The following is a 24,427-nucleotide window of genomic DNA, read 5'->3' on the forward strand; positions in this document are numbered from 1 at the left end:
ACCACTCTCTGCATGAGGAAAGCATGATCTCTGGTATTGGACATTTCCACCCGGGGGTAAGAGACTGACCGTCCACCCTATCCATGCCTCTCACAATTCTATAAACCTCCATCAGGTCTCCCCTCGGCCTCCACCGCTCCAGAGGAAACACCCCTAGTTTGTCCAACCTCTGCTTACAGCACATACCCTCCAATCCGTTCAAACGCTGCAATCGTTCCTGCCTCCACCACCTCCCCCAGCAGCTCGTCCCAGATACCCACCACCCTCTGTGTGGACCACCCACCCCTCAGATCTCCTTTAACACCCTCCCCTCTCACCTTAAACCTACGCCCTCGACTTCTACACTCCCCTGCCCTGGGGAAGAGAGACTCCACCTTGCACCCCTCATAATTTTATGAAGCCTGCGTTCCACTGAGAACAAACGCAGCCGATCCAACCTCTGCAGCCCTCCATTCCTGGGGGACCTCCTCCGCACCGGCGGTGTGGTGACCGGAACTGCACGCAGTCCTCCAGCGGTGCTCTGACCAATGTCTCGTAACGCTGCACCATCGCCTCCCTGCTCTGACGTTCGATGCCCTGGGCAACAAAGGAAAATGTCCTGCACGCCTCCTTATCCACCTGCACTGCCGTCTTCAGGGATACGACAGCTACAGCCTGTGTTCCTCAATACTCCCGTGTGATGCCCGGGACTGTACACAACTCTTAACCCTACCCCACAGAGGCGCCACCTCCCACCCACGCGAGGGCACGTGGCCACGCTCACCACAAACAGCTGCATGGTCTGCAGGCTGGTGTCCACATCTATGATGGGCGGCATCTTCACCGGGCCCATCACGTCCACCTCCTCGTCCTCGTCGTCCGTGATCTTCAGGTCCAGGTCTTCTGTGTACTTCTTCCTCTTCACCTGCCTGTTGGAACGCCGCTTCTGAAACCCAGAGACAGGAAGGTAGGGCTGGCGTACAGCAGTTGGGGGAGGCGAGGGGCCAAGGGCTGGAGAGGGCCAGGGTTAGCACGACGTACGGAGCCAGGTCAACCATCGAGAGATGCTGCCTGACCCGCAGAGGACGGAGAACCTTCCCTCCTCTCAATAAACTCCACTTTGACTTTCCAATATATTTAATATAAAACAACAGGAGCTAAGGAGCAGGTTACAGACTGGGATCTAACCCAGGGGTTCGGGGGGGTTTATATATAGAATAACAGGTCCCCGGGAGTGGGTTACAGGCTGGAATCTGACCCAGGGGTTCGGGGGGGGGGTTTATATATAGAATAACAGGTCCCCGGGAGCGGGTTACAGGCTGGAATCTGACCCAGGTGTTCATTGGGGTTTATATAGAGAATAACAGGTCCCCGGGAGTGGGTTACAGGCTGAGATCTGACCCAGGGGTTCGGGGGGTTTATATAGAGAATAACAGGTCCCCGGGAGGGGGTTACAGGCTGGGATCTGATCCAGTGGTTCGGGGGGTTTATATAGAGAATAACAGGTCCCGGGAGTGGGTTACAGAGTGGGATCTAACCCAGGGGTTCGGGGGGGTTTATATATAGAATAACAAGTCCCCGGGAGTGGGTTACAGGCTGGAATCTGACCCAGGGGTTCAGTGGGGTTTATATAGAGAATAACAGGTCCTCGGGAGTGGGTTACAGACTGGGATCTGACCCAGGGGTTCGGGGGGGTTTATATATAGAATAACAGGTCCCCGGGAGCGGGTTACAGGCTGGGATCTGATCCAGGGGTTCGGGGGGTTTATATATAGAATAACAGGTCCCCGGGAGTGGGTTACAGGCTGGGATCTGATCCAGGGGTTCGGGGGGTTTATATATAGAATAACAGATCCCCAGGAGTGGGTTACAGGCTGGGATCTGATCCAGGGGTTTGGGGGGGGGGGGGGGGGGTGGGGCTTGTATATGGAATCATTGCATTACAGGGACAGAGAGAAGGTGACGTTAGCCTGGAGAAAACTGCCCAGCCCCTTCCCTCCTCTGGGCTGTGGGCCGTGTTTCCCCGAACGATAACCCACCCCCCCCCCACCCCACCTGAGTGGCAGTCTCCTCGTCGTCCTTCGAGGACTGCGCCGGTGAGCGCTCCACGTCCGAGTTCTCCTCCGACGATCCGGTCTTTTTCCGCTTCTTGCCAATCACGGGCGTGATGGTGCTGGAGGGGACAGGGGGTGCAACTGGTCAGCACTGGACTGTACGATCTATGCCTGACCCACTCTCTGCCATCAAACCACGATGGCAGGGAGGGAGGGAGGGAGGGAGAGAGGGGAGACAGCCGGCGCGAGAGGCGGGCTAGTCCACTCCAGCTCCCATTTTATAGTCGCAGTGTCATACAGCATGGAAACAGGCCCTTCAGCCCAACAGGTCCATGCCGACCCGAGCTAGTTCCACCTGCCCGCGTTTGGCCCGTACCTCTCTGAACCTTCCCCACCCACGGACCTGTCCCTGCCTCACCCACTCCCTCTGGCAGCTCGTTCCACACACGGACCACCCTCTGAGTGAAGGAGTTGCCCCTTTTAAATCTTTCCCCTCTCATCTTAAACCTCTGCCCCCTGGTTTTTGGTTCCCTTTCCCTGGGGAACAGGCTGTGCGAATTCACCCAATCGATGCCCCTTGTCATTTTATACACCTCCGTAAGGTCACCCCTCAGTCTCCCGCACTCCAAGGAATAAAGTCCCAACCTCTCTCCGTAACTCAGTCCCTCGAGTCCCGGCAACATCCTCGTAAATCTCCCTCTGTGCTCTTTCCCAGCTCGACGGCATCTTTCCCACAGCAGGGCGACCAGAACTGAACACAGTTCTCCAAGTGCGGCCTCACCGACGTCCTGTACAACTGCGACATCACCTCCCGACTCCTGTCCTCAGTGCCCTGACCGGTGAAGGCCAGCGTGCCGAACGCCTTCTTCACCGCCCTGTCTACCTGTGACCCCACTTTCGGGGAACAGTGACCCTGTACCCCTTGAGGGAGTGTCGCGGACGCGGAGAGGTGAACAGGAGCAGGAGTGGGACGGGAAGACAGGAAGTGCCCTCACCTGAGCTTGGACTTGCCCTTGCCCTTGGCGGACGAGGAGGAGCCGGCTTTGGAGGAAGAGGAGGACCTGGACTTCTTGCCGTCGGCTTCCTTGGGGCGGGAGGCTGCCTTCTTCTTCCTCTTCTTGTCCTCGGCCTCGGAGCCCAGGGCCTTGCCACTCAGTTCTCCATGGGCCAGCACCCGCGGGATGTTCTGCTCCCCACGGGCCTTGGCCCGGGCGATGGCCTCCGCCACGATGCGGTTGGCTTTCTCCTGCTTCTTCTGGTGCTCCAGCTTGCGTTGCTGCTCGTTCACCACCCCGGTCACCTGGGCCGTCACCACCGACACCGTGGGCACCGAGACCTGGGGCTGCACCGGCTGCAAACACGGGGAGAGAAGGCTTCAGCACAGGAAGGGAACAGTGGGGTCTGATCCAGGGGGTTTATATATAGAATAACAGCTCCCCGGGAGCGGGTTACAGGCTGGGGTCTGATCCAAGGGTTCGGGGGGTTTATATTTAGAATAACAGGTCCCCGGGAGTGGATTACAAGCTGGGATCTGATCCAGGGGTTCAGGGGTTTATATATAGAACAACAGCTCCCCGGGAGTGGGTTACAGGCTGGGATCTGATCCAGGGGTTTGCGGGGTTTATATATAGAATAACAGGTCCCTGGGAGTGGGTTACAGGCTGGGATCTGATCCAGGGGTTCGGGGGGTTTATATATAGAATAACAGGTCCCCGGGAGTGGGTTACAGGCTGGGGTCTGATCCAGGGGTTCGGGGGGCTTATATATAGAATAACAGGTCCCTGGGAGTGGGTCACAGGCTGGGGTCTGATCCAGCGGTTCGGGGGGTTTATATATAGAATAACAGGTCCCCGGGAGCGGGTTACAGGCTGGGATCTGATCCAGGGGTTCAGGGGTTTATATATAGAACAACAGCTCCCCGGGAGTGGGTTACAGGCTGGGATCTGATCCAGGGGTTTGCGGGGTTTATATATAGAATAACAGGTCCCTGGGAGTGGGTTACAGGCTGGGGTCTGATCCAGGGGTTCGGGGGGTTTATATATAGAATAACAGGTCCCTGGGAGTGGGTCACAGGCTGGGGTCTGATCCAGCGGTTCGGGGGGTTTATATATAGAATAACAGGTAGGTCCCTGGGAGTGGGTCACAGGCTGGGATCTGATCCAGGGGTTCAGGAGGTTTATATACAGAATAACAGGTCCCCGGGAGTGGGTTACAGGCTGGGATCTGATCCAGGGGTTCGGGGAGTTTATATATAGAATAACAGGTCCCCGGGAGTGGGTCTCAGGCTGGGATCTGATCCAGGGGTTCGGGGGGTTTATATATAGAATAACAGGTCCCCGGGAGTGGGTTACAGGCTGGGGTCTGATCCAGGGGTTCGGGGGGTTTATATATAGAATAACAGGTCCCCGGGAGTGGGTTACAGGCTGGGGTCTGATCCAGGGGTTCGGGGGGTTTATATATAGAATAACAGGTCCCCGGGAGTGGGTTACAGGCTGGGGTCTGATCCAGGGGGTTCGGAGGGTTTATATATAGAATAACAGGTCCCCGGGAGTGGGTTACAGGCTGGGGTCTGATCCAGGGGGTTCGGAGGGTTTATATATAGAATAACAGGTCCCGGGAGTGCCAGTTCCTTCCACCCCAGTTACTCCCATTTCACTTGTTACTCTGGCGATAGAGACGGTTTTACCTTCCCTCCCCCCATCACTGCAGCCCCTCAACTGTTACTGGGCTGTGGAACGGCACAGCAAGGAACAGGCCCTTCAGCCCACATCATCTGCGCCGACCATGAGGTCAAATGAAACTGCCCGCACGTGGTCCGTGTCCGCCCACTCCCTGCCTCTTCACGCGCCTGTCTAAATGCCTGATAAACATCACGACCACATCTGCTTCCAACACCCTCCCTGGCAGCCTATTGCAGGGACGCCCAGTCTGTGTCAAAACAAAATAACTTGCCCTAAGCATCGTGTTGAAACTTTCAATTTAAGCCCATGCCTTCCAATATTTAACATTTCCACCCCGGGAAAGAGACTCCTGACTCCGACCACTCACTCTCTCTGTGCTTCTCATTATCTTATAAACTCCTATCAGGTCTCCCCTCAGCCTCCGCCGCTCCAGAGGGAACAACCCAAATCTGTCCAACCTCTCCTTATAGCTCACGCCCTCTAATCCGGGCAGCGTCTTGGTGAACCTCTCCCACACCCTCTCCAAAGTCCCCGCACCCTTCCTGTAACGGGGCGACCAGAACTGCACACAATGCTCCAAGTGCGACCTGACCAGAGTTTTATACAGCTGCAACGTGACTTCCCGACTCTTGTACTCGACGCCCCGACCAATGAAAGCAAGCGGGTCATGCACCTTCTTTACCGCCCTGTCAACCTGTACGGCCACTTTCAGGGAGCTGTGGACTTGGACCCCAAGATCCCTCTGTACTCCAACACTGTTAAGGGTCCTGCCATTAACTGTGTCCTGTCCCCTTACATCTGACCTCCCAAAGTGCAACACCTCACACTCGCCCGGATTAAACTCCATCTGCCGTTTCTCTGCCCGTATCTGTAACTGATCCATATCCTGCTGTATCCTTGGGCAACCTTCTACACCGTCCACAACACCACCGATCGTTGTATCGTCTGTGAACTTACCACCCCACCCATCCAAGTTTCCATCCAGGTCATTTCTATACATCACAGACAGCAAAGGTCCCAGTACAGATCCCTGTGGAACACCACTGGTCACCGACCTCCAGCCAGAATAAGCCCCTGCACGATTAGACGGACTCTTGACCTCACAGTCTACCTTGTTTAACTTTGCACCTTTTTGTTTGTCTGCCTGCACTGCACTTCCCTGTAGCTGTGACACTACTCTGCATTCTGTCGTTGTTTTTACCCTGTGCTATCTCGATGTTCTGTGTAATGAATTGATCTGTACGAACCACGCGCAAGACAAGTTTTTCACTCTACCTCGGTACAATTGACAATAATAAACCAATCACAATCGACAACTACCCTCTGTTTTCGATGGACAAGCCAATTCTGATTCCAAACTACCACATTTAAGTGACACAAATTCCCGACTCTTGAACTCACTGCCCCAACCAACAAAGGCGAGCGTGCCGTACACCTCCTTTACCACCCTGTCGACCTGTGCGGCCACTTTTGCGGACTTGGACCCCAAGAAGCTGCCCTCCGGTCCACCCCGGACAGTGGAATTACCTGCTGCAGGGAGACCTGCAGAGGGACAGTCAGCCTCTGGCCCTGCGGCTGCTGGCGAACTGCCTGGGGCTGCGGCTGCGTGGCAGCGGTGGTAGCCACAGCCACCGGCTGCTGCAGGAACATCTGGCAGGGCTGCAGCTTCTGCTGCGGGTTCTGCAGCTGCAGCTGGATGGTCACCACCTTGCCGGCCTGGCCCTTGGCCGCCTGCCCGTGGGCCAGAGCCGTCAGCTGCTGGCCCTGGATCAGGATCTTGCCCGGGAGGGTCCGCATCATGACATGTCGCTGGCCCGGCTGGGCCGATCCGGGCGGCTGCTGCAACACCAGCGTGATCCGCTTCGGGTCGCCCTGGAAAAGAGGAGTGAGCGGCGGGAGTGAGAGCGGCCAACACGCGGAAAACCGGCCTGGGACAGGCGGAGGGGGGTTATGTGTACGCGTGGCGGGACGGCGCGGGGAGACGGTGTTGGGGGGAGCTTCACTATGTGTGCCTGTGTGGTGGGATCTACACTGTGTGTGTGTGGCGGGACGGTGTGGGGGGAGCATCGCCCTGCGTGTGCAAGACGGGACGGTGTGGGGGGACCGTCCCCCTGCCTGATGGGACGGCGTGGGGGGGAGCGTCCCCATGCATGTGTGCGAGACGGGATGGTGCCCCCTTTACCCCAGTGCCTGCCCACACCCATCCTTACCTGAGAGACCGGCGAGGGCGCGATGGTGACGTTGGGCTTGACCGAGGTGAGGGTGGCGGTGGTGAAGCTGGCCGCACTCTGCTGTGCCGTGACAGGCTGCAGGAGCACCTGTCCGAGGGGCGTCCCGTTGGACTGGCTCTCCTGGGGCTGGCTGACGCCGGTGGCCGTGGTGAAGATGGTGCTGCCGGGGAGGTACGACACCGCCTGGCTGCTGGCCAGCACGGTGCCCTGGGGGATGACCACCCCTCCGTTGGGCACAGACTGCCCGGGGAGGGTGTACCGGATGTTGTACTGCACCGGGGACGAAGAGGACGAGACGGGCTGCTGGCCTGGGGCGGGGAAGCTGGCCGAGGTCTGAGGCTGGGCCGTCTCGAGGCCCTGGGCTGTGGCCTCGACAGGCACGGAGGTGGTGGTGGTGGTGGAGGAGGGGGAGGGGGAGGGGAGAGGGGCAGGAAGAGTGGGAGGAGGAGGAGGAGGTGGAGGAGGGGGGAGGCTTTTATTGACAGCAGCCGGGGACTGCTGCTGGGAATCGTGGACCCCCATGAAGGGGTTGCCCTGACTGATGGGCTCTGGGGCCTGGGAGAAGGGGTGGAGGGCAGGCTGGGCAGGGGAGGGAGAGGGAGAGGAGGGGGGTGAGGGGGCTGGGGCAGGGGTCTCCTGCTCGCTCTGCTGCAGGGCATAGTCGTGGTGGACTAGGTACTCGGGCTCCTGAGCAGCGGCGGGCTGCGTGATGGACTCCTCAGGAGGCGGCTGGGCCCAGAGGGGACTGTGGCCGTCGAAGGTGCGCACCGGGGACTTGAGGCCGGGGAAGATGGCATAGGGGGTCTGCTGGGGGGTGCCGTCAGAGGGGGTCTGCTGGAAGGGGGGCAGCCCGTCAAAGGAGTGTGCCTTGGAGAGCTCAGGCCCCGGCTCCAGGGTCTCGAAGCCGTCGCCCAGGTCCAGGTCGTCAGCGATGGAGCCCGCCGTCAGCGAGTCCAGGCCCTCGGCGAAGAGGCCGGGGTCGTCAAACAGGTCCATGATGGGGTCCGCCATGGCAGCTGGGTCAGTGCGGGAGAGGTGGGGGGAAGTCTCCCCCCACCCCGTGAGCAGGGGGGGCTTCTCTCTCCTGCTGGCCGGGCAGGAGGTCACTCGCGCATCCTCGCGCCCGCTCACTGGCGGCACGAAACGCTCGGGCAGACAGCGGGGGGTGGGGGGCGGGGGATGTTTCCGGTCGACTTGTCTTCTCAGCACTGGGAGGAACTTCTGTCGGCAGGGGGAGAGGGGAGAAGGAAGGGTCAGTCTCTCTCCAGCCAGTCAACACAGACCCTGCCCACAGCATGGCGCTCCCCCCTCACTGCCCCCCCCAATAGTGTGACACACCCTCCTCCCCTCCCCACCCACAGCGGGGCAATCCCTCCTTCACGTTTTATATAATACATTTATTAATTAAAAACACTGCAAAAGGCGACAGATATCAAATGTATACATCTAATACAGGAAGGATCATCTAATCAACTAGAATTTCAGAAATTATTGCAAACTGACATCAGCGAAAGCACAGGGCGATCCCTCCTCCCATAGTGTGACACTCCCTCCTCTCCTCCCCTCCCCACCCACAGCAGGGAGCTCCCCCCCTCGCTGCCCATCCCATAGTGTGACACACCCTCCTCCCCTCCCCTCTCACAGCACAGCGCTCCCTCCTCCCCTCCCCTAGCGGGGCGCTACCCCCTTGCTGCCCCCCCCATAGTGCGACACACCCTCCTCCCCGCCCACAGCACAGCGCAGCGCTACCTTCTCCTACAGAGGGGCGCTCCCTCCCCCCCTCCCCTCCTACAGAGGGGCACTCCCTCCCCCCCTCCCCTCCCACAGTGGAGCGCTCCCTCTCCCGCCCCCCCCCCCCCACAGCAGGGCGCTCCCTCCCCCCCCCGACACATCTGCTTGAGCCAAAAGCCCGCTCAGCCCTCACTCCCTCCGTCACCACCGATCCATCCACCCTCCCCCTCCTTGCAATCAACTCTCCCATCTCCTCCACCCAGCCCCCGCCCCAACCACCTGCCTCCTCATCCCTTCTCCCCGCCTCCCCCTCACACCATCCTTCCCCACTCACCCTGCTCCCCACCCCTCTCCTCATTGTGCCCAGCACCCACCCTGAATCCCGCCCCCCCATTTCTGCCAGACCCTCAGAAATGACCTGCTCCGCACCCCCCCAACACCACTCACCCACAGACCACAACTTGTCCCTTCCGTAGACCCACACCTCCCACCCAAGCCCCCCACTCCTCAACCCTGTCTCCCACTGACCACTCCCCCACCCCCAAAGTCCTGGCCACACACGATCGCCCTGCAGCCCACCCCATCTTACCCCTCCCCTCACACAACCAGCCCACCCTGCACTCTCCAGCCCACCCCCTACCTATCCCTCCTCACCCACCCCTCCCCTCCTCACCCTGTGGCCCACCTACCTATCCCTCCTCCCCCACCTATCCTCATCATCACCCACTTCTCCCTCTCGCTCGCACCAGACCACCCAACCCAATCCCTCTCCCCTCTCCCACCACACTTCCTACAAGATATAGGAGTGGAACCAGGCCATTCGGCCCAACCACTCTGCTCCAACATTCAAACGTGGCTTATTTTTTTAACCCCCCTCCCCCCGTTACCAAAGCAGAACCTATCAATCTCTGCCTCAAACACCCACAGTGACTTGGCCTCCACAGCCCTCTGTGGCAACGAATCCCACAGTTTCACCTCCCTCTGGCTGAAGAAATTCCTCCTCATCCCAGTTCTAAAGCGACGTCCCTTTATTCTGAGGCTGTGCCCTCGGATCCCGGACTCTTCCGCTGATGGAAACATCCTCTCCACGTCCGCTCTATCCAGTCTTTTCAGTATCTGGTAGTTTCAGTGAGATCCCCCCTTCTGAACTCCAGTGAGTACAGGCCCAAAGACATCAAACGCTCCTCACACATTAAACCTTTCATCCCCAGGGTCGTTCTTGTGAACCTCCTCTGGACCCTCTCCAGGGCCAGCACATCCTTCCTCAGATACAGGGCCCAAAGCTGCTCACAATACTGCAGATGCGGTCTGAGCAACACCACATAAAGCCTCAGCTCCACCAATCTCTCTCTCGCCTGACAGCCTTCAGCCCACCCAATTCCACCTTAGCTCCCCTCTCCCTCTATACCCCACCCATCCAGTCACTCTCTCACCTACCCCACCCCATCCCTCCCTAACCTCCACCCCATGTCCTGCCCTGGTGTTCTCCCACTACACCTTCCAATCCCTGGCACTTCTGCGACCACACCTCCTTCCAACGTCCCTGGGGCCCCATTCTAACACAGCGACCACTTTCTGTGTCTCCTAATACACGACTCCACCTCACCAAACCCCTCACCACCCCTACCCATTCTGCTCCCTGACCCACCCACCCCTCACACCCATCCAACCCTCATCATCTCACCCTCCCTACCTCTTCGTCATCACCGACTAACCCCTCCCCACCCGTTCCTTCCTTACCCACTCCCATCCATCTCCCTCCCCTCCACGACCCACCCACCCCTCCCTCACACACCCTACACCATCCCTACTGACCACTCTTGCCCCCTCACCCCATCCCTTCCTCCCACACCCACCTACAGACACCTCATCCCTCCAGGACACCCATTCACCCTCCCTCCACCTCCCGCACACCTACGCCCTTCCACCCCCAACTCCTCCCTCCAACCTACTCCTTCCCCTCCCTCCCTCACACTGTCCTACCCATTTCCCGGCCCCTCTCTCCCACTCATCCCCTATTATCTACTTCCTTTCCCTTCCACCCACCTTCCTACCCCCTTCTCCAGCTCCCTCCCCACCCACACCCCTTCTCCATCCCTCTCCCCAGCACACCCACTCCCCCCTTCCAGTCACTCTCCCCTCACGTATCTCCCTCCCACTCACCCCTTCCCCTCCCTCCACCCACTTCCCCATCCCTCCACCCCCCCAATATCTCTCCCAATCCCTCTCCCCCCTGCAAACCCACTCTCCCCCTGCACACCCACTCTCCCCTCCCTCTCTGCACCCCCATATCTCCCCCACACTCACCCCTTCCCCTCCCTCCACCCACTTCCCCATCCCTCCACCCCCCCACTATCTCTCCCAATCCCTCTTCCCCCCTGCACACCCACTCTCCCCTCCCTCTCTGCACCCACATATCGCCCCCCACTCACCCCTTCCCCTCCCTCCAACCCCTCCTCATCCCTTCCCCCTCCCTCTCTCCCCCACCCACCTCCCCCTCCCCCCAACCCTCCAACCCCTCCTCATCCCTTCCCCCCTCCCTCTCTCCCCCCACCCACCTCCCCCTCCGTTAGCCCCCTTCTGATGCCTCCGCACAACACATGCCCTTCCTCTCCCCCCTCCCCACCACCCCCCAGCAGCAGCAGTGCCGGTGAAATCGAGCCCCAGGTCTGTGGCCGGCGCTAGGCCGCAGGCCCGGCCGGCCGTGCGGCGCGGGAGCGGAGGGGAGGGAGGGAGGGGGTGGTGGTGGCGGCGGCGCCGGGCTGCGGGCCCCCGCCGTGCCCGGGCCTCCCCTGCCGTGCCCCCCGGGCCTCCCCTCCCCTCCACTCACTCTCTCTCTCTCTCTCTCCGGGGCTGCCGGGCCGCCGCACGCCGGGGGGACGGCCCCGGCCGCACCGCCAGGCGATCCGCCGAACAGGCAGCGCCCGCCCCCGCCGCCGCCGCCCATTGGCTGGAGGACCGGCCGGAGCCGCCCGCCATTGGCCGGCGCCGCCGCGTCAATCAGCCGCCCCGGAAGCGGCGGGAGGCGGGGCGTTAACGCCGCGCAGCGAGGCGGCCGCACGGCCTGGGCGCAGCCTCGCCGGGGGGGGGGATCCGGGGGGGGGGATCCGGGGGGGGGGATCCGGGGGGTGGAGAGGGGGGGGGGGGATCCGGGGGGTGGAGAGGGGGGGGGGGGAATCCGGGGGGTGGAGAGGGGGGGGGGGAATCCGGGGGGTGGAGAGGGGGGGGGGGGAATCCGGGGGGTGGAGAGGGGGGGGGGGGAATCCGGGGGGTGGAGAGGGGGGGGGGGATCCGGGGGGTGGAGAGGGGGGGGGGGGATCCGGGGGGTGGAGAGGGGGGGGGGATCCGGGGGGTGGAGAGGGGGGGGGGATCCGGGGGGTGGAGAGGGGGGGGGGATCCGGGGGGTGGAGAGGGGGGGGGATCCGGGGGGTGGAGAGGGGGGGGGATCCGGGGGGTGGAGAGGGGGGGGGGATCCGGGGGGTGGAGAGGGGGGGGGATCCGTGGGGGGGGGGATCCGGGGGGTGGAGAGGGGGGGGGATCCGTGGGGGGGGGGATCCGGGGGGTGGAGAGGGGGGGGGAGAGGGGGGGGATCCGGGGGGTGGAGAGGGGGGGGGATCCGGGGGGTGGAGAGGGGGGGGGATCCGGGGGGTGGAGAGGGGGGGGGAGAGGGGGGGTAGAGAGGGGGGGGGATCCGGGGGGTGGAGAGGAGGGGGGGGGATCCGGGGGGTGGAGAGGAGGGGGGGGGATCCGGGGGGTGGAGAGGAGGGGGGGGTGGAGAGGAGGGGGGGGATCCGGGGGGTGGAGAGGAGGGGGGGGATCCGGGGGGTGGGGGGGGGATCCGGGGGTGGAGAGGGGGGGGGATCCGGGGGGTGGAGAGGGGGGGGGGATCCGGGGGGTGGAGAGGAGGGGGGGGGATCCGGGGGGTGGAGAGGAGGGGGGGGGATCCGGGGGGTGGAGAGGAGGGGGGGGGATCCGGGGGGTGGAGAGGGGGGGGGAGAGGGGGGTGGAGAGGGGGGGGGGATCCGGGGGGTGGAGAGGAGGGGGGGGTGGAGAGGAGGGGGGGGGATCCGGGGGGTGGAGAGGAGGGGGGGGGATCCGGGGGGTGGGGGGGGGATCCGGGGGGTGGAGAGGAGGGGGGGGGATCCGGGGGGTGGAGAGGAGGGGGGGGGATCCGGGGGGTGGAGAGGAGGGGGGGGATCCGGGGGGTGGAGAGGAGGGGGGGGGATCCGGGGGGTGGAGAGGGGGGGGGATCCGGGGGGTGGAGAGGGGGGGGGGGGATCCGGGGGGTGGAGAGGAGGGGGGGGGGATCCGGGGGGTGGAGAGGGGGGGGGGATCCGGGGGGTGGAATCTGGGGGGTGGAGGGGGGGGATCCGGGGGGTGGAGAGGGGTGGAGGGGGGGGGATCCGGGGGGTGGAGGGGGGGGGATCCGGGGGGTGGAGAGGGGGGGATCCGGGGGGTGGAGAGGGGTGGAGGGGGGGGGTGGAGGGGGGGGGATCCGGGGGGTGGGGAGAGGGGGGGATCCGGGGGGTGGAGAGAGGGGGGGAGGGGGGGGGATCCGGGGGGTGGAGAGAGGGGGGGAGAGGGGGGGGATCCGGGGGGTGGAGAGAGGGGGGGGGGATCCGGGGGGTGGAGAGAGGGGGGGGGGATCCGGGGGGTGGAGAGAGGGGGGGGGATCCGGGGGGTGGAGAGAGGGGGGGGATCCGGGGGGTGGAGAGAGGGGGGGGGATCCGGGGGGTGGAGAGAGGGGGGGGGGATCCGGGGGGTGGAGAGAGGGGGGGAGAGGGGGGGGGATCCGGGGGGTGGAGAGGGGGGGGATCCGGGGGGTGGAGAGGGGGGGGGGATCCGGGGGGTGGAGAGGGGGGGGGATCCGGGGGGTGGAGAGGGGGGGGGGGATCCGGGGGGTGGAGAGGGGGGGGGGGGATCCGGGGGGTGGAGAGGGGGGGGGGGATCCGGGGGGTGGAGAGGGGGGGGGGATCCGGGGGGTGGAGAGGGGGGGGGATCCGGGGGGTGGAGAGGGGGGGGGATCCGGGGGGTGGAGAGAGGTGGGGGATCCGGGGGTGGAGAGAGGTGGGGGGATCCAGGGGGGTGGGGGGTGGAGAGGGGGGGGGATCCGGGGGGGGTGGAGAGGGGGGGAATCCGGGGGGGGGGTGGAGAGAGGGGGGGGATCCGGGGGGGGGTGGAGAGAGGGGGGGGATCCGGGGGGGGTGGAGAGAGGGGGGGATCCTGGGGGGGAGGGTGGAGAGGGGTGGGGGGATTGGAGGGGGGGGAGATCCAGGGGTGTGGAAGGGGGGGGATCCGGGGGGTGGAGGATCCAAGGGGGAGAGCGGGGCATTTGGGGAGGAGGGGGGAGGGGGGATTTGGGGAGGAGGGGGAGGGAGGATTGGGGAGGAGGGGGAGGGGAGATCGGGGGGGAGATGGAGGGGGGATTGGGAGGGGGGAGGAGGGGAGATCGGAGGGGGATATAGTGGGGTGGGGGGAGATAGGGGGTGGATCAGGGGGAGATGGGGAAATCGGGGAGGGGAGATGGGGGTTGGGGGAGATAGGGGGGTGGATCTGGGGAGATGGGGAAATCGGGGAGGGGAGATAGATGGCGTTGGGGGAGGGAATGAGGGGGATCTGGGGGAGTTTGGTGGGGATGGGGAGTAGATTGGGGGGATTGGGAGGAGGAGGGATTGCGGGGAGACCTGGGGGAGATTGGGAGTAGATTAAGGGGGAATTGGGGGGAGATTGGTAGATTGGGGAGGGAGAATTGGGGGAGATTGGGATTGGGGGAGATTGGGAGGATTAGGGGGAGGGGAGGAGAGGAGGATTGGGGGAGATCTGGGGGAGGGGGAATTGGGGGGATCTGGGGAGGGGGAATTGGGGGAAGGTGGAATTGGGGAGCTCTGGGGGAGACGGAGTAGATTGGGGGAAGGGGGAATTGGGGGGAGATTGGGAGTAGATTGAGGCAGGGGGAATTGGGGGGAGATTGGATTGGGGAGGGGGAATTTGGGGGAGATCTTGGGGAGATTGAGAGTAGATTGGGGAAGGGGGAGATCTGGGGGAGTCTGGGAGTAGATTGGGGGAAGGGGGAATTGGGAGTAGATTGGGGGAGATCTTGGGGAGGGAGCAGATTGGGGGAAGGGGGAATAGACTGGGGAAGCGGGAATTGGGGGAGATTGGGAGTAGATTGGGGGAGGAGGGATTGGGGAGATCTGGGGGAGTTTGGGAGCAGATTGCAGAGGGGGATGGGGGGATTGAGATTGGGAGTATGAGGGGAGGGGAGATTGGGAGTAGATTGGGGGAGATCTGGGGGTACGATTTGGGGGGCTGGTATGGGGAGGGGGATGGGGGGCTGGGATGGGGGATTCTGGGGGAATTGGGGGAGGGAGAGTGGTGATGGGAGGGGGATTTGTGGTGGAGAGGAGGGGGAATGGTGAGAGAGATTGGGGGGAGGGGATTGGGGAGGGGGGATTGAGGGCAGGGGGAGTTGGATGGGTGGTGGGAAGGGCCTGGGGGTGGAGATGGATGGATGGATGGAGGAGGGGGAGAGGATGGGGAGGGCGTACTGTACCCCAGTATTAGACAGCGACAGACCCGTCCCCGCCGGTACCGTACCCCGGTGTTATACAGCGACAGACCCGTCCCCTCCAGTACGGTACCCCGGTGTTATACAGCGACGGACCCGTCCCCTCCAGTACCGTACCCCGGTGTTATACAGCGACGGACCCGTCCCCACCGGTACCGTACCCCGGTGTTATACAGCGACGGACCCGTCCCCTCCGGTACCGTACCCCGGTGTTATACAGCGACGGACCCGTCCCCGCCGGTACCGTACGCCGGTGTTATACAGCGACGGACCCGTCCCCGCCGGTACCGTACGCCGGTGTTACACAGCGACGGACCCGCCCCGCCGGTACCGTACCCCGGTGTTACACAGCGACGGACCCGTCCCCGCCGGTACCGTACCCCGGTGTTACACAGCGACGGACCCGTCCCCTCCGGTACCGTACCCCGGTGTTACACAGCGACGGACCCGTCCCCTCCGGTACCGTACCCCGGTGTTACACAGCGACGGACCCGTCCCCTCCGGTACCGTACCCCGGTGTTACACAGCGACGGACCCGTCCCCGCCGGTACCGTACCCCGGTGTTACACAGCGACGGACCCGTCCCCGCCGGTACCGTACCCCGGTGTTACACAGCGACGGACCCGCCCCGCCGGTACCGTACCCCGGTGTTACACAGCGACGGACCCGTCCCCGCCGGTACCGTACCCCGGTGTTACACAGCGACGGACCCGCCCCGCCGGTACCGTACCCCGGTGTTACACAGCGACGGACCCGTCCCCTCCCGGTACCGTACCCCGGTGTTACACAGCGACGGACCCGTCCCCTCCGGTACCGTACCCCGGTGTTACACAGCGACGGACCCGTCCCCGCCGGTACCGTACCCCGGTGTTATACAGCGACGGACCCGCCCTGCTGGTACCGTACCCCGGTGTTACACAGCGACGGACCCGCCCTGCTGGTACCGTACCCCGGTGTTACACAGCGACAGACCCGTCCCCTCCAGTACTGTACCCCGGTGTTATACAGCGACAGACCCGTCCCCTCCAGTACTGTACCCCGGTGTTATACAGCGACAGACCCATCCCCTCCAGTACCGTACCCCGGTGTTACACAGCGACAGACCCGTCCCCTCCAGTACTGTACCCCGGTGTTATACAGCGACAGACCCGTCCCCACCGGGACTGTACTCCTAACCCCTTCCTGTTCACTCCCACCGCCCACACTCCCGATGGAACCCCACCCCTCCCCTCCCCGTTCACTCCCATCGTCCACACTTATTCCCTCCCAGTGTAACAACTGGCATTGTGTTGTCAAACATTCTGTGTCCTTCATAAGTACCGATACAAGAAACAGGACCAGGAAAAGGCCATTCAGTCCCTCCATCCAGTTCCTCATTCATCAGGCTGATCACGACCTCAGCCCCACTTTCCTGCACTCTCCCACCTCCCTCTCTCCCCTCAACGTCCGAACAACTCTCCGTCTCCGAACCCGGGGACTGGGGCTCTGGGATGAGAATTCCACTGCTCCATCCCCCTCTGGGTGACAGCACCCCTCCCCGTCTCCACCCTGCGTGGCCCACCATGACCCCCCGGTCCTCAGCCGAGAGAAACACCCTCCCTGCCTCCAGCCTGCCGAGTCCAATTGGAGTCTCTGCAGCATCCCCTCTCGTTGTTGTAAACCCCAGAGAATACAACGAGGACCTGCTCACTCTCCACACCCGCCGTCCCTGTACCACCCTGGTGACTGCACTCCCTCTGGGACAAGTCCCTCCTTCCTCAGCTGGAGAGTCCGGACCCGTCCACAACACCCCTGGTGCCGTCTCCGCAGGGCCCTGTATGATTGCAGTGAGGTTCCACAGAACCATACAGCACAAAACAGGCCCTTCGACCCACCATGTTGTGCTGTCCATCAAACCACCCTTACACTACCTAACCTTTTCCTCCCGCATATCCCCCCATCCCACACTCCCCCATATGCCTATCCAACAAGCTCTTGAACCTGTTCAATGTATCTGCCTCCACCACCACCCCAGGCAGCGCATTCCATGCACCAACCACTCTCTGGGTGAAAAACCTCCCCCTGACATCTCCCCTGAACCTCCCACCCATAACCTTAAAGCCATGCCCTCTTGTCTTGAGCATTGGTGCCCTGGGAAGGAGGCGCTGACTGTCTACTTTATCTATTCCTCTCAGTATTTTATATACCTCTATCATGTCTCCTCTCATCCTTCTCCTTTCCAGTGAATAAAGCCCTAGCACCTTAACCCTCTCCTCATATTCCATACGCTCTAATCCAGGCAGCATCCTGGTAAATCTCCTCTGCACCAACGCCTCCACATCCTTCCTATAATGAGGCGACCAGAACTGAACACAGTACTCTAAGTCTGGTCCAGCTAGAGTTTTGTAAAGCTGCATCATCACCTCGCGGCTCTTAAACTCAATCCCACGATTTATGAAAGCCAACATCCCATTGGCCTTCTTAACTGCTCTTTCCACCTGTGAGGCAACTTTCAGTGAACTGTGAATATGAACCCCCAGATCCCTCTGCTCCTCCACACTGCCAAGTACCTTGCCATTCACCCAGTACTCTGCCCTGGAGTTTGTCCTTCCAGAGTGTACCACCTCACACTTCTCCGGATTGAACTCCATCTGCCACTTGTCAGCCCAGCTCTGCATCCTATCAATATCCCTCTGTAACCTCCGACAGCCCTCCACACTATCCACAACACCGCCTATCTCAGTGTCGCCCACAAACTTACTAACCCAGCCCTCCACCCCCTCATCTAAGTCATCTATAAATATCACAAATATCCCGAGACCCAGGGACCAATCTGTCATCCTCGTCGCCCGCTGCCCTGCACGTTGTCCTTAGTGACCGGTGAACAGGGACACCCGGGAAAAGGCCATTTCCCATCCTGCACAGAGTGTTGTCTGCATGAAGTCAGCTGTCCTGGTCCAACCACATAGACACTATGACCGGGAAAGCTCACCAGCACCTCGAGTTCCTCAGGAGGCTGAAGAAATTCACCACATTCCCGATGACCCTCACCAACTTTGATCGATGCCCCACAGAAAGCATCCTATGCAGATACATCCCGGCTTGGTACGGCAACTGCTCTGCCCGGGACCGCAAGAAACCGCAGAGAGTTGTGGACACAGCCCAGCGCGTCACGGACACCAGCCTCCCCTCCATGGACTCTGTCTACACTTCCCGCTGCCTTCGGAAAGCAGCCGACATAATCATGGACCCCTCCCACCCCGGACATTCTCTCTTCTCCCCTCTCCCATCGGGTAGAAGATACAAAAGCCTGAAAGCACGTACCAGCAGGCTCAAGGACAGCTTCTACCCTGTTGTTATAAGACTTTTGAACAGACCTCTTGTACATTAAAGAACGACTCCTAACCTCACAATCTCCCTGGTCATGGCCCTTGCCCCTTATTGTCTGCCTGCACTGCGCTTTCTCTGGAACTGGGACACTTTACTCTGCATTCTGTTATTGTTTATCCCTCGTACAACCTCATGTTTTGAAACGGGCTTGCAGAACCCAAGTTTTTCTCGGTACGTGTGACAACAAAAAACCAATTGCCAAGTGGGTGACCTGACACTTCTCTCCACATCATTCTCCAATTGCCCCGCCCTCCCACTCAACCATCCCGTCCATAGCCCCCTCCGAACCCCCTCTGTTCCTGCTCCCAACAGAATGGCGAGACAGGGGCAAAGCTTCCTCAAAGAGCGCGTCCGGCCCAACACTAACCAAGTCCCGCGAGCAAACCTCAGGCAATGGAGCTGACTCGGAGAGCAGGCATTCAGTTGATTTCCAAAGCCGAACTGGGACCCCATTGCCAGAGGTTCTCCCCACAGCTGGGAGCCCCATTGCCAGGGGTTCCCGCAGCTGGGAGCCCCATTGCCAGGGGTTCCCACAGCTGGAGCCCCATTGCCAGAGGTTCCCACAGCTGGAGCCCCATTGCCAGAGGTTCCCACAGCCAGAGCCCCATTGCCAGAGGTTCTCCCCACAGCCGAGGGCCCATTGCCAGAGGTTCTCCCCACAGCCAGAGCCCCATTGCCAGGGGTTCCCACAGCTGGAGCCCCATTGCCAGAGGTTCCCACAGCCAGAGCCCCATTGCCAGAGGTTCTCCCCACAGCCGAGGCCCCATTGCCAGAGGTTCTCCCCACAGCCGAGGCCCCATTGCCAGAGGTTCTCCCCACAGCCAGAGCCCCATTGCCAGAGGTTCTCCCCACAGCCAGAGCCCCATTGCCAGAGGTTCTCCCCACAGCCGAGGCCCCATTGCCAGAGGTTCTCCCCACAGCCAAGGCCCCATTGCCAGAGGTTCTCCCCACAGCTGATGGGGGGGGGTGGGGGTGACTTCAGCAAACCCTTCAGTGCTGGGGGGAAAATTGGGATGGGGGGTGGGGACAACAGGGTGGAACAAAAACTGTGCCTTTAAAGATCTGAGCCCCCAATTTCCGAGCCTTTAATTCCAAATAATTGGCTCTAACCAGTTACAACATGGATGACAATTTGTTGTCTGATTGCTGGGTGGGAAAATTAAACTGTCATTCCAGGGGTAGACCTGTAATTAAAGGGTGGAAACTATGGGGCAGTTCCTCTCACCCCTTGAGTTGAAGGCCCAGGAGCGTCATCTGGGATCCAGACTTGGCACCAACACCTCGCCCACCCCCACCTCCCTATCAACCTCCACCATTCCCTCACCACCCGGGACATGCCCTCTTCTCATTACTACCATCGGGGAGGAGGTACAGGAGCCTGAAGACCCACACTCAACGATTCAGGAACAGCTTCTTCCCCCTGCTGTCAGATCTCTGAACGGACTGTGAACACTACCTCGTTTTTCCTTCGTTTATGCACTATTTATATGCTTTTGCAATTTATAATAAGTAGATGGAGACTGTGGAGGGGATGCAGGAGAGGTTCACCAGGACGCTGCCTGGATTAGAGGGCAGGAGCTACAAGGAGAGGTCAGACAGACTTGGGTTGTTTTCTCTGGAGCGGCAGAGGCTGAGGGGAGACCTGATGGAGGTTTATAAGATTATGAGTGGCACAGAGAGAGTAGACAGCCGGTATCTTTCTGCCCCAGGATGGAAATGTCCAATACCAGAGGGCGTGGGTTTAAGGTTGCAGGATGGGGGGGGTGAAGTTTAAAGGCGATGTGAGGGGTGTTTTTTAAATGCAGAGAGTGGTGGGTGCCTGGAATGGGTCAGCAGGGGTAGTGGTGGAGGCAGCCAGTTTGGTGGAGATTAAAAGGCTTTTAGATTGACACATGAATATCAAGGGAATGGAGGAATATGAATGATAGATAGCAAGAGAACGTTTAGTATAAATCGGTCCCAAGATTGGTACAACATGGTGGATAGGGTAGTTAAGAAAGCTTATGGGATGTTAGCTTTCTTAAGTAGTGGGATTGAGTTTAAGAGCCACGAGGTAATGATACAGCTCTACAAAACTCTGGTTAGACCACACTTAGAGTACTGTGTCCAGTTCTGGTCGCCTCATTATAGGAAGGATGTGGAGGCATTGGAAAGGGTGCAGAGGAGATTTACCAGGATGTTGCCTGGATTAGAGAGTATGCATTATGAGGAGAGACTAAGGGAGCTAGGGCTTTACTCTTTGGAGAGGAGACATGATAGAGGTGTACAAAATATTAAGGGGAATAGATAGAGTGGACAGCCAGCGCCTCTTTCCCAAGGTACCAATGCTCAATACAAGAGGTCATGGCTTTAAGGTGATGGGTGGGAAGTTCAAGGGAGATATCAGAGGGAGGTTTTTCACCCAGAGAGTGGTTGGGGCATGGAATGTGCTGCCTGGGGCAGGGGTGGAGGCAGGTACATCGGTCAAATTCAAGAAATTATTAGATAAGCATATGGAGGAATTTAAAATAGAGGGATATGTGGGAGGAAGGGGTTAGATAGTCTTAGGCAAGGTTTAAAGGTCGGCACAACATTGTGGGCCGAAGGGCCTGTATTGTGCTATACTATGTTCTACAAATGGCCTGTTTCTGTGCTGGACTGTTCTATGTTCTGCATTATAGTAACCTTACATCTTTACACTGCTACCGCAAACAACAAACTTCCCATTATACAGGTCAGCGATGATAACCCTGACTCTGTCTCCCAACCTGCACTCTGGGGGGGAGCGCGGGAGAGAATTCCAGAGATTCCCCACCCTCAGAGAGAGGAGATTCACTGTCTTTCAGTAAGACCCCCCCACCTCCCCAACTCCAGTGAGCCTCCTGCCCAATCCCCCTTTCCCACATCACCCCCTCCGTCCCAGGAACCCACCCGGCGAACCAGCTCCAAGGCGGACATGGCCTCCCTCAGGTACGCAGCCCGGAACCGCGCGCGGCACCCCAGCTGTGGCCCTCGCCCACCTCCCGTACCGTCCTTCCCCTTGCCCCAACCTTCCCTGCTGTTCCTGCAGACCAGCCCTCAGTGTCTCACCCCCGGATCCCTCCCCCCCCCCATCATATGCCCACTGTTTGTGGTCTCGCTCCCTTTAAACCATCTCCTTCCTCGCCCTTCCTTCCTTCCGAAGTGGACGCCCTCACCTTTTCCGACGTTATACTCTGCGCCCACACCCGCCCCCCAACCCACCCGTGTCCCTCCGTGTGTCTGTGTCACACGGGGTGGAGGTCACACCCTCGTACTAAATGGGCCCCGGAAATTAGGGTAAATACCCCCTGCAATTAAAGGGGCAGTAATTGGGGTAAATACCCTCTTCAACTAAAGGGGTAGTAATTAGGGCAAATATCCCCCTTCAATTAAAGGGGTAGTAATTAGGGTAAATACCCCCTTCAATTAAAGGGATGTTGATCAGGGCAAATACCCTCCAATTAAAGGGGTCATAATGAGGGCAAATACCCTCCAATTAAAGGGGCCATAATCAGGGCAAATACCTCCAATTAAAGGGGCCATAATTAGTGTAAATACCCCTTCAATTAAAGGGGCACTAATTGGGGCAAATAACCTGTCAATTAAATGGTTAGAAGTTAGGGCAAATCCCCACTCCTTCAATCAAAGAGGCAGGAATGAGGCAGAGACAAACTCCTTCAAAAACGAATCCTAAATTAGGGCAAATATTCAACCCCTTGAATTAAAGGCTCAGAAATTTGGGCAATAAAACCCCTTGAATTAGAAGATCAAGATTTGGAGCAAACGAACTGCTCCTTCAGTTAAAGGGGTGGTAAATTGAACGTGAACTCAACCTGCTGAATCAAAGGGGCAAATACTCAAAGACTGGATTATAGGTGCAAGAAATTAGGGCAAATGTCAACCCTCAAAATTAAAAGAGCAGAAATTAGGCTAAAAATCAACTCCTTAATCATTTTAATCAAGACAAATGACTAAGCCCCCCAAATTAAATGGGTAGGAATTAAGGCAAACATCAAATCTACAGAATTAAAGAGGCAGATTTGGGGCAAAAAAAAAAATCGGCTTCTTGAATTAAAGGGGCAGAAATTGCGGCAAACGAGGGCTCGATAACTGAATTAAAGGGGCAGGCAATTAGGGCAAATATCAACCGCTTCAATTAAAGGGTCAGAAATGGAGTCAAAATCAACACCATGAATTAAGGGGGCAGATTTGGGGCAAATGTCAACCGCTTCTGAACTAAAGGGTCAGAAATCGTGGCAAATACAATCCCCTTCAATTGAAAGGGGTGATATTGCAGCAAATATCAACTCCATGAGTTAAAGCATCAAAGGTTGTGGCAAACCCCAAATTAAAGGGGCCGGAAATCAGGGCAAATATAAATTAAAGGGGCAGATTTTGGACAAATATCAACCACTTGAATAAAAGGGTCAGAAACTGTGGCAAAAAACCAACACCCCCGAATTAAAAGGGCAGGAAGTAGGGCAAACATCAACCCCCTTGAATTAAAGGGTCAGAAATTGAGGCAAGTACCCAACCCCCAAATTAAAGGGGCAGGAAATCAGGACAAATATCAACCCCTTGAATTAAAGGGGCAGAAAATGTGACAAAAAAACCAACACCCCTGAATTAAAGGGGCAGAAAATAGGACAACTATCATCCCCCTGAATTAAAGGGCCAGTAATTGAGGCAACTATGAAGCTCCTGAATTAAAGGGTCAGGAAATAGGGCAAACATCAAGCCCCTGAATTAAGGGGTCAGAAATACAACCACTTGAATTAAAGGTGCATTTAGGGCAAATATCAAAAAACCCCCCCATGAATTAAAGGGGCAGTAAATGGGGCGAATATCAACCCCTTGAATTAAAGGGGCAGCAACTGAGGCAAACAACCAACTCCATGAATTAAAGGGGCAGGAAATAGGGCAAATATCAAGCCCCTGAATTAAAGGAGCAGAAATCCAAACGCCCCCCCCTTTAAATTAAAGGGTCAGAAGTTGTGCCAAATATCCGACCCCCCCCCTCCCCAACCAACGAATTAAAGGGGCAGGGATTTGGGCCAATCTCACCCCTCGAGTTAAAGGGGCGGGAATTGGGGGCCAAGCCGGAAGGGAGCCTTTAATTAAAGGGGCAGCGGTGAGTCAGGTCCCTCCTCCCCGCCCTCATTCCCCTCCCTCACCCCCTCCGTCCCTCCCTCATCCCGTCCCTCACTCACCGCGCTCCGCCGCTCCCGCTCCGCCCTCCGCCCGCCGCCATTTTAAGATCGCCAACAACAACAACAACATCGCCCCGCCCCCCTCCGCCCACCATTGGGCGCCGCGCCCCGCTCCCGCGCCCCCATTGGCCAGCGGCCCGTCCATCAGCCGCCGGCTTCCCCTTCCCGCCCTTCCGCCGGCAGGGACTTGAGGCCGGCGCCGCCGCTCCGCGTCTTCATTGGCTGAGTTACCTGTCCATCATTTGCGCCGCGCGAACTGCTTCCCGCCCTTTCGGCTATCGCCACTCCTATTGGTTAAAGGTGCTGTCAATCGCCGTCTTCAACTCCTACTGGTTAGGGTAGCTGTCAATCAGGAAACCCGCACAATGGTTCCACCCCTCTCCGCCACAACACGTCATTGGCTGCCCTTGCCGCCAATCAACCAACAGGGACCCGCCTCCGCCACCGCCCCGCCTTTCCCCTCGGCTGCCAATCAGACCCGCAGCCGCTGATGGTAAACTTCGAATCTATTGGTTAGAATGACCGTCAATCGCCCAACGGCGGACAGGTCTTGTATCTGATTGGCTAAGCTGGCCGTCAGTTTGCCCATCTGCCGCCCTGTCCC

The 24,427-nt window shown here is 59.7% G+C and overlaps 1 protein-coding gene across 4 annotated transcripts in view; it reads right to left on the bottom strand.

The window, feature by feature from the left end:
- Nucleotides 1–23,876, bottom strand: part of LOC127567106 (chromodomain-helicase-DNA-binding protein 8-like) — a 60,716-nt gene extending 36,840 nt beyond the window's left edge. For 3 of the 4 annotated variants that reach the window (XM_052009780.1, XM_052009781.1, XM_052009783.1), the window contains exons 1-5: nt 6,925–8,166; nt 6,242–6,586; nt 3,029–3,384; nt 2,035–2,152; nt 764–925 (exon numbers count right to left, since the gene is read on the bottom strand). In XM_052009780.1, coding sequence (XP_051865740.1) covers nt 764–925; nt 2,035–2,152; nt 3,029–3,384; nt 6,242–6,586; nt 6,925–7,956 — 2,013 coding nt within the window. In that variant the 5' untranslated portion in view covers nt 7,957–8,166. Of the gene's footprint in view, nt 1–763; nt 926–2,034; nt 2,153–3,028; nt 3,385–6,241; nt 6,587–6,924; nt 8,167–23,823 lie in introns of those variants that run through there. The other variant, XM_052009784.1, reaches the window with a different exon arrangement.
- Between the last annotated feature and the right edge of the window lie 551 nt (nt 23,877–24,427).

Source organism: Pristis pectinata, unplaced genomic scaffold, assembly GCF_009764475.1.
Source record: "Pristis pectinata isolate sPriPec2 unplaced genomic scaffold, sPriPec2.1.pri scaffold_111_arrow_ctg1, whole genome shotgun sequence".
NCBI lineage: Eukaryota > Metazoa > Chordata > Chondrichthyes > Rhinopristiformes > Pristidae > Pristis > Pristis pectinata.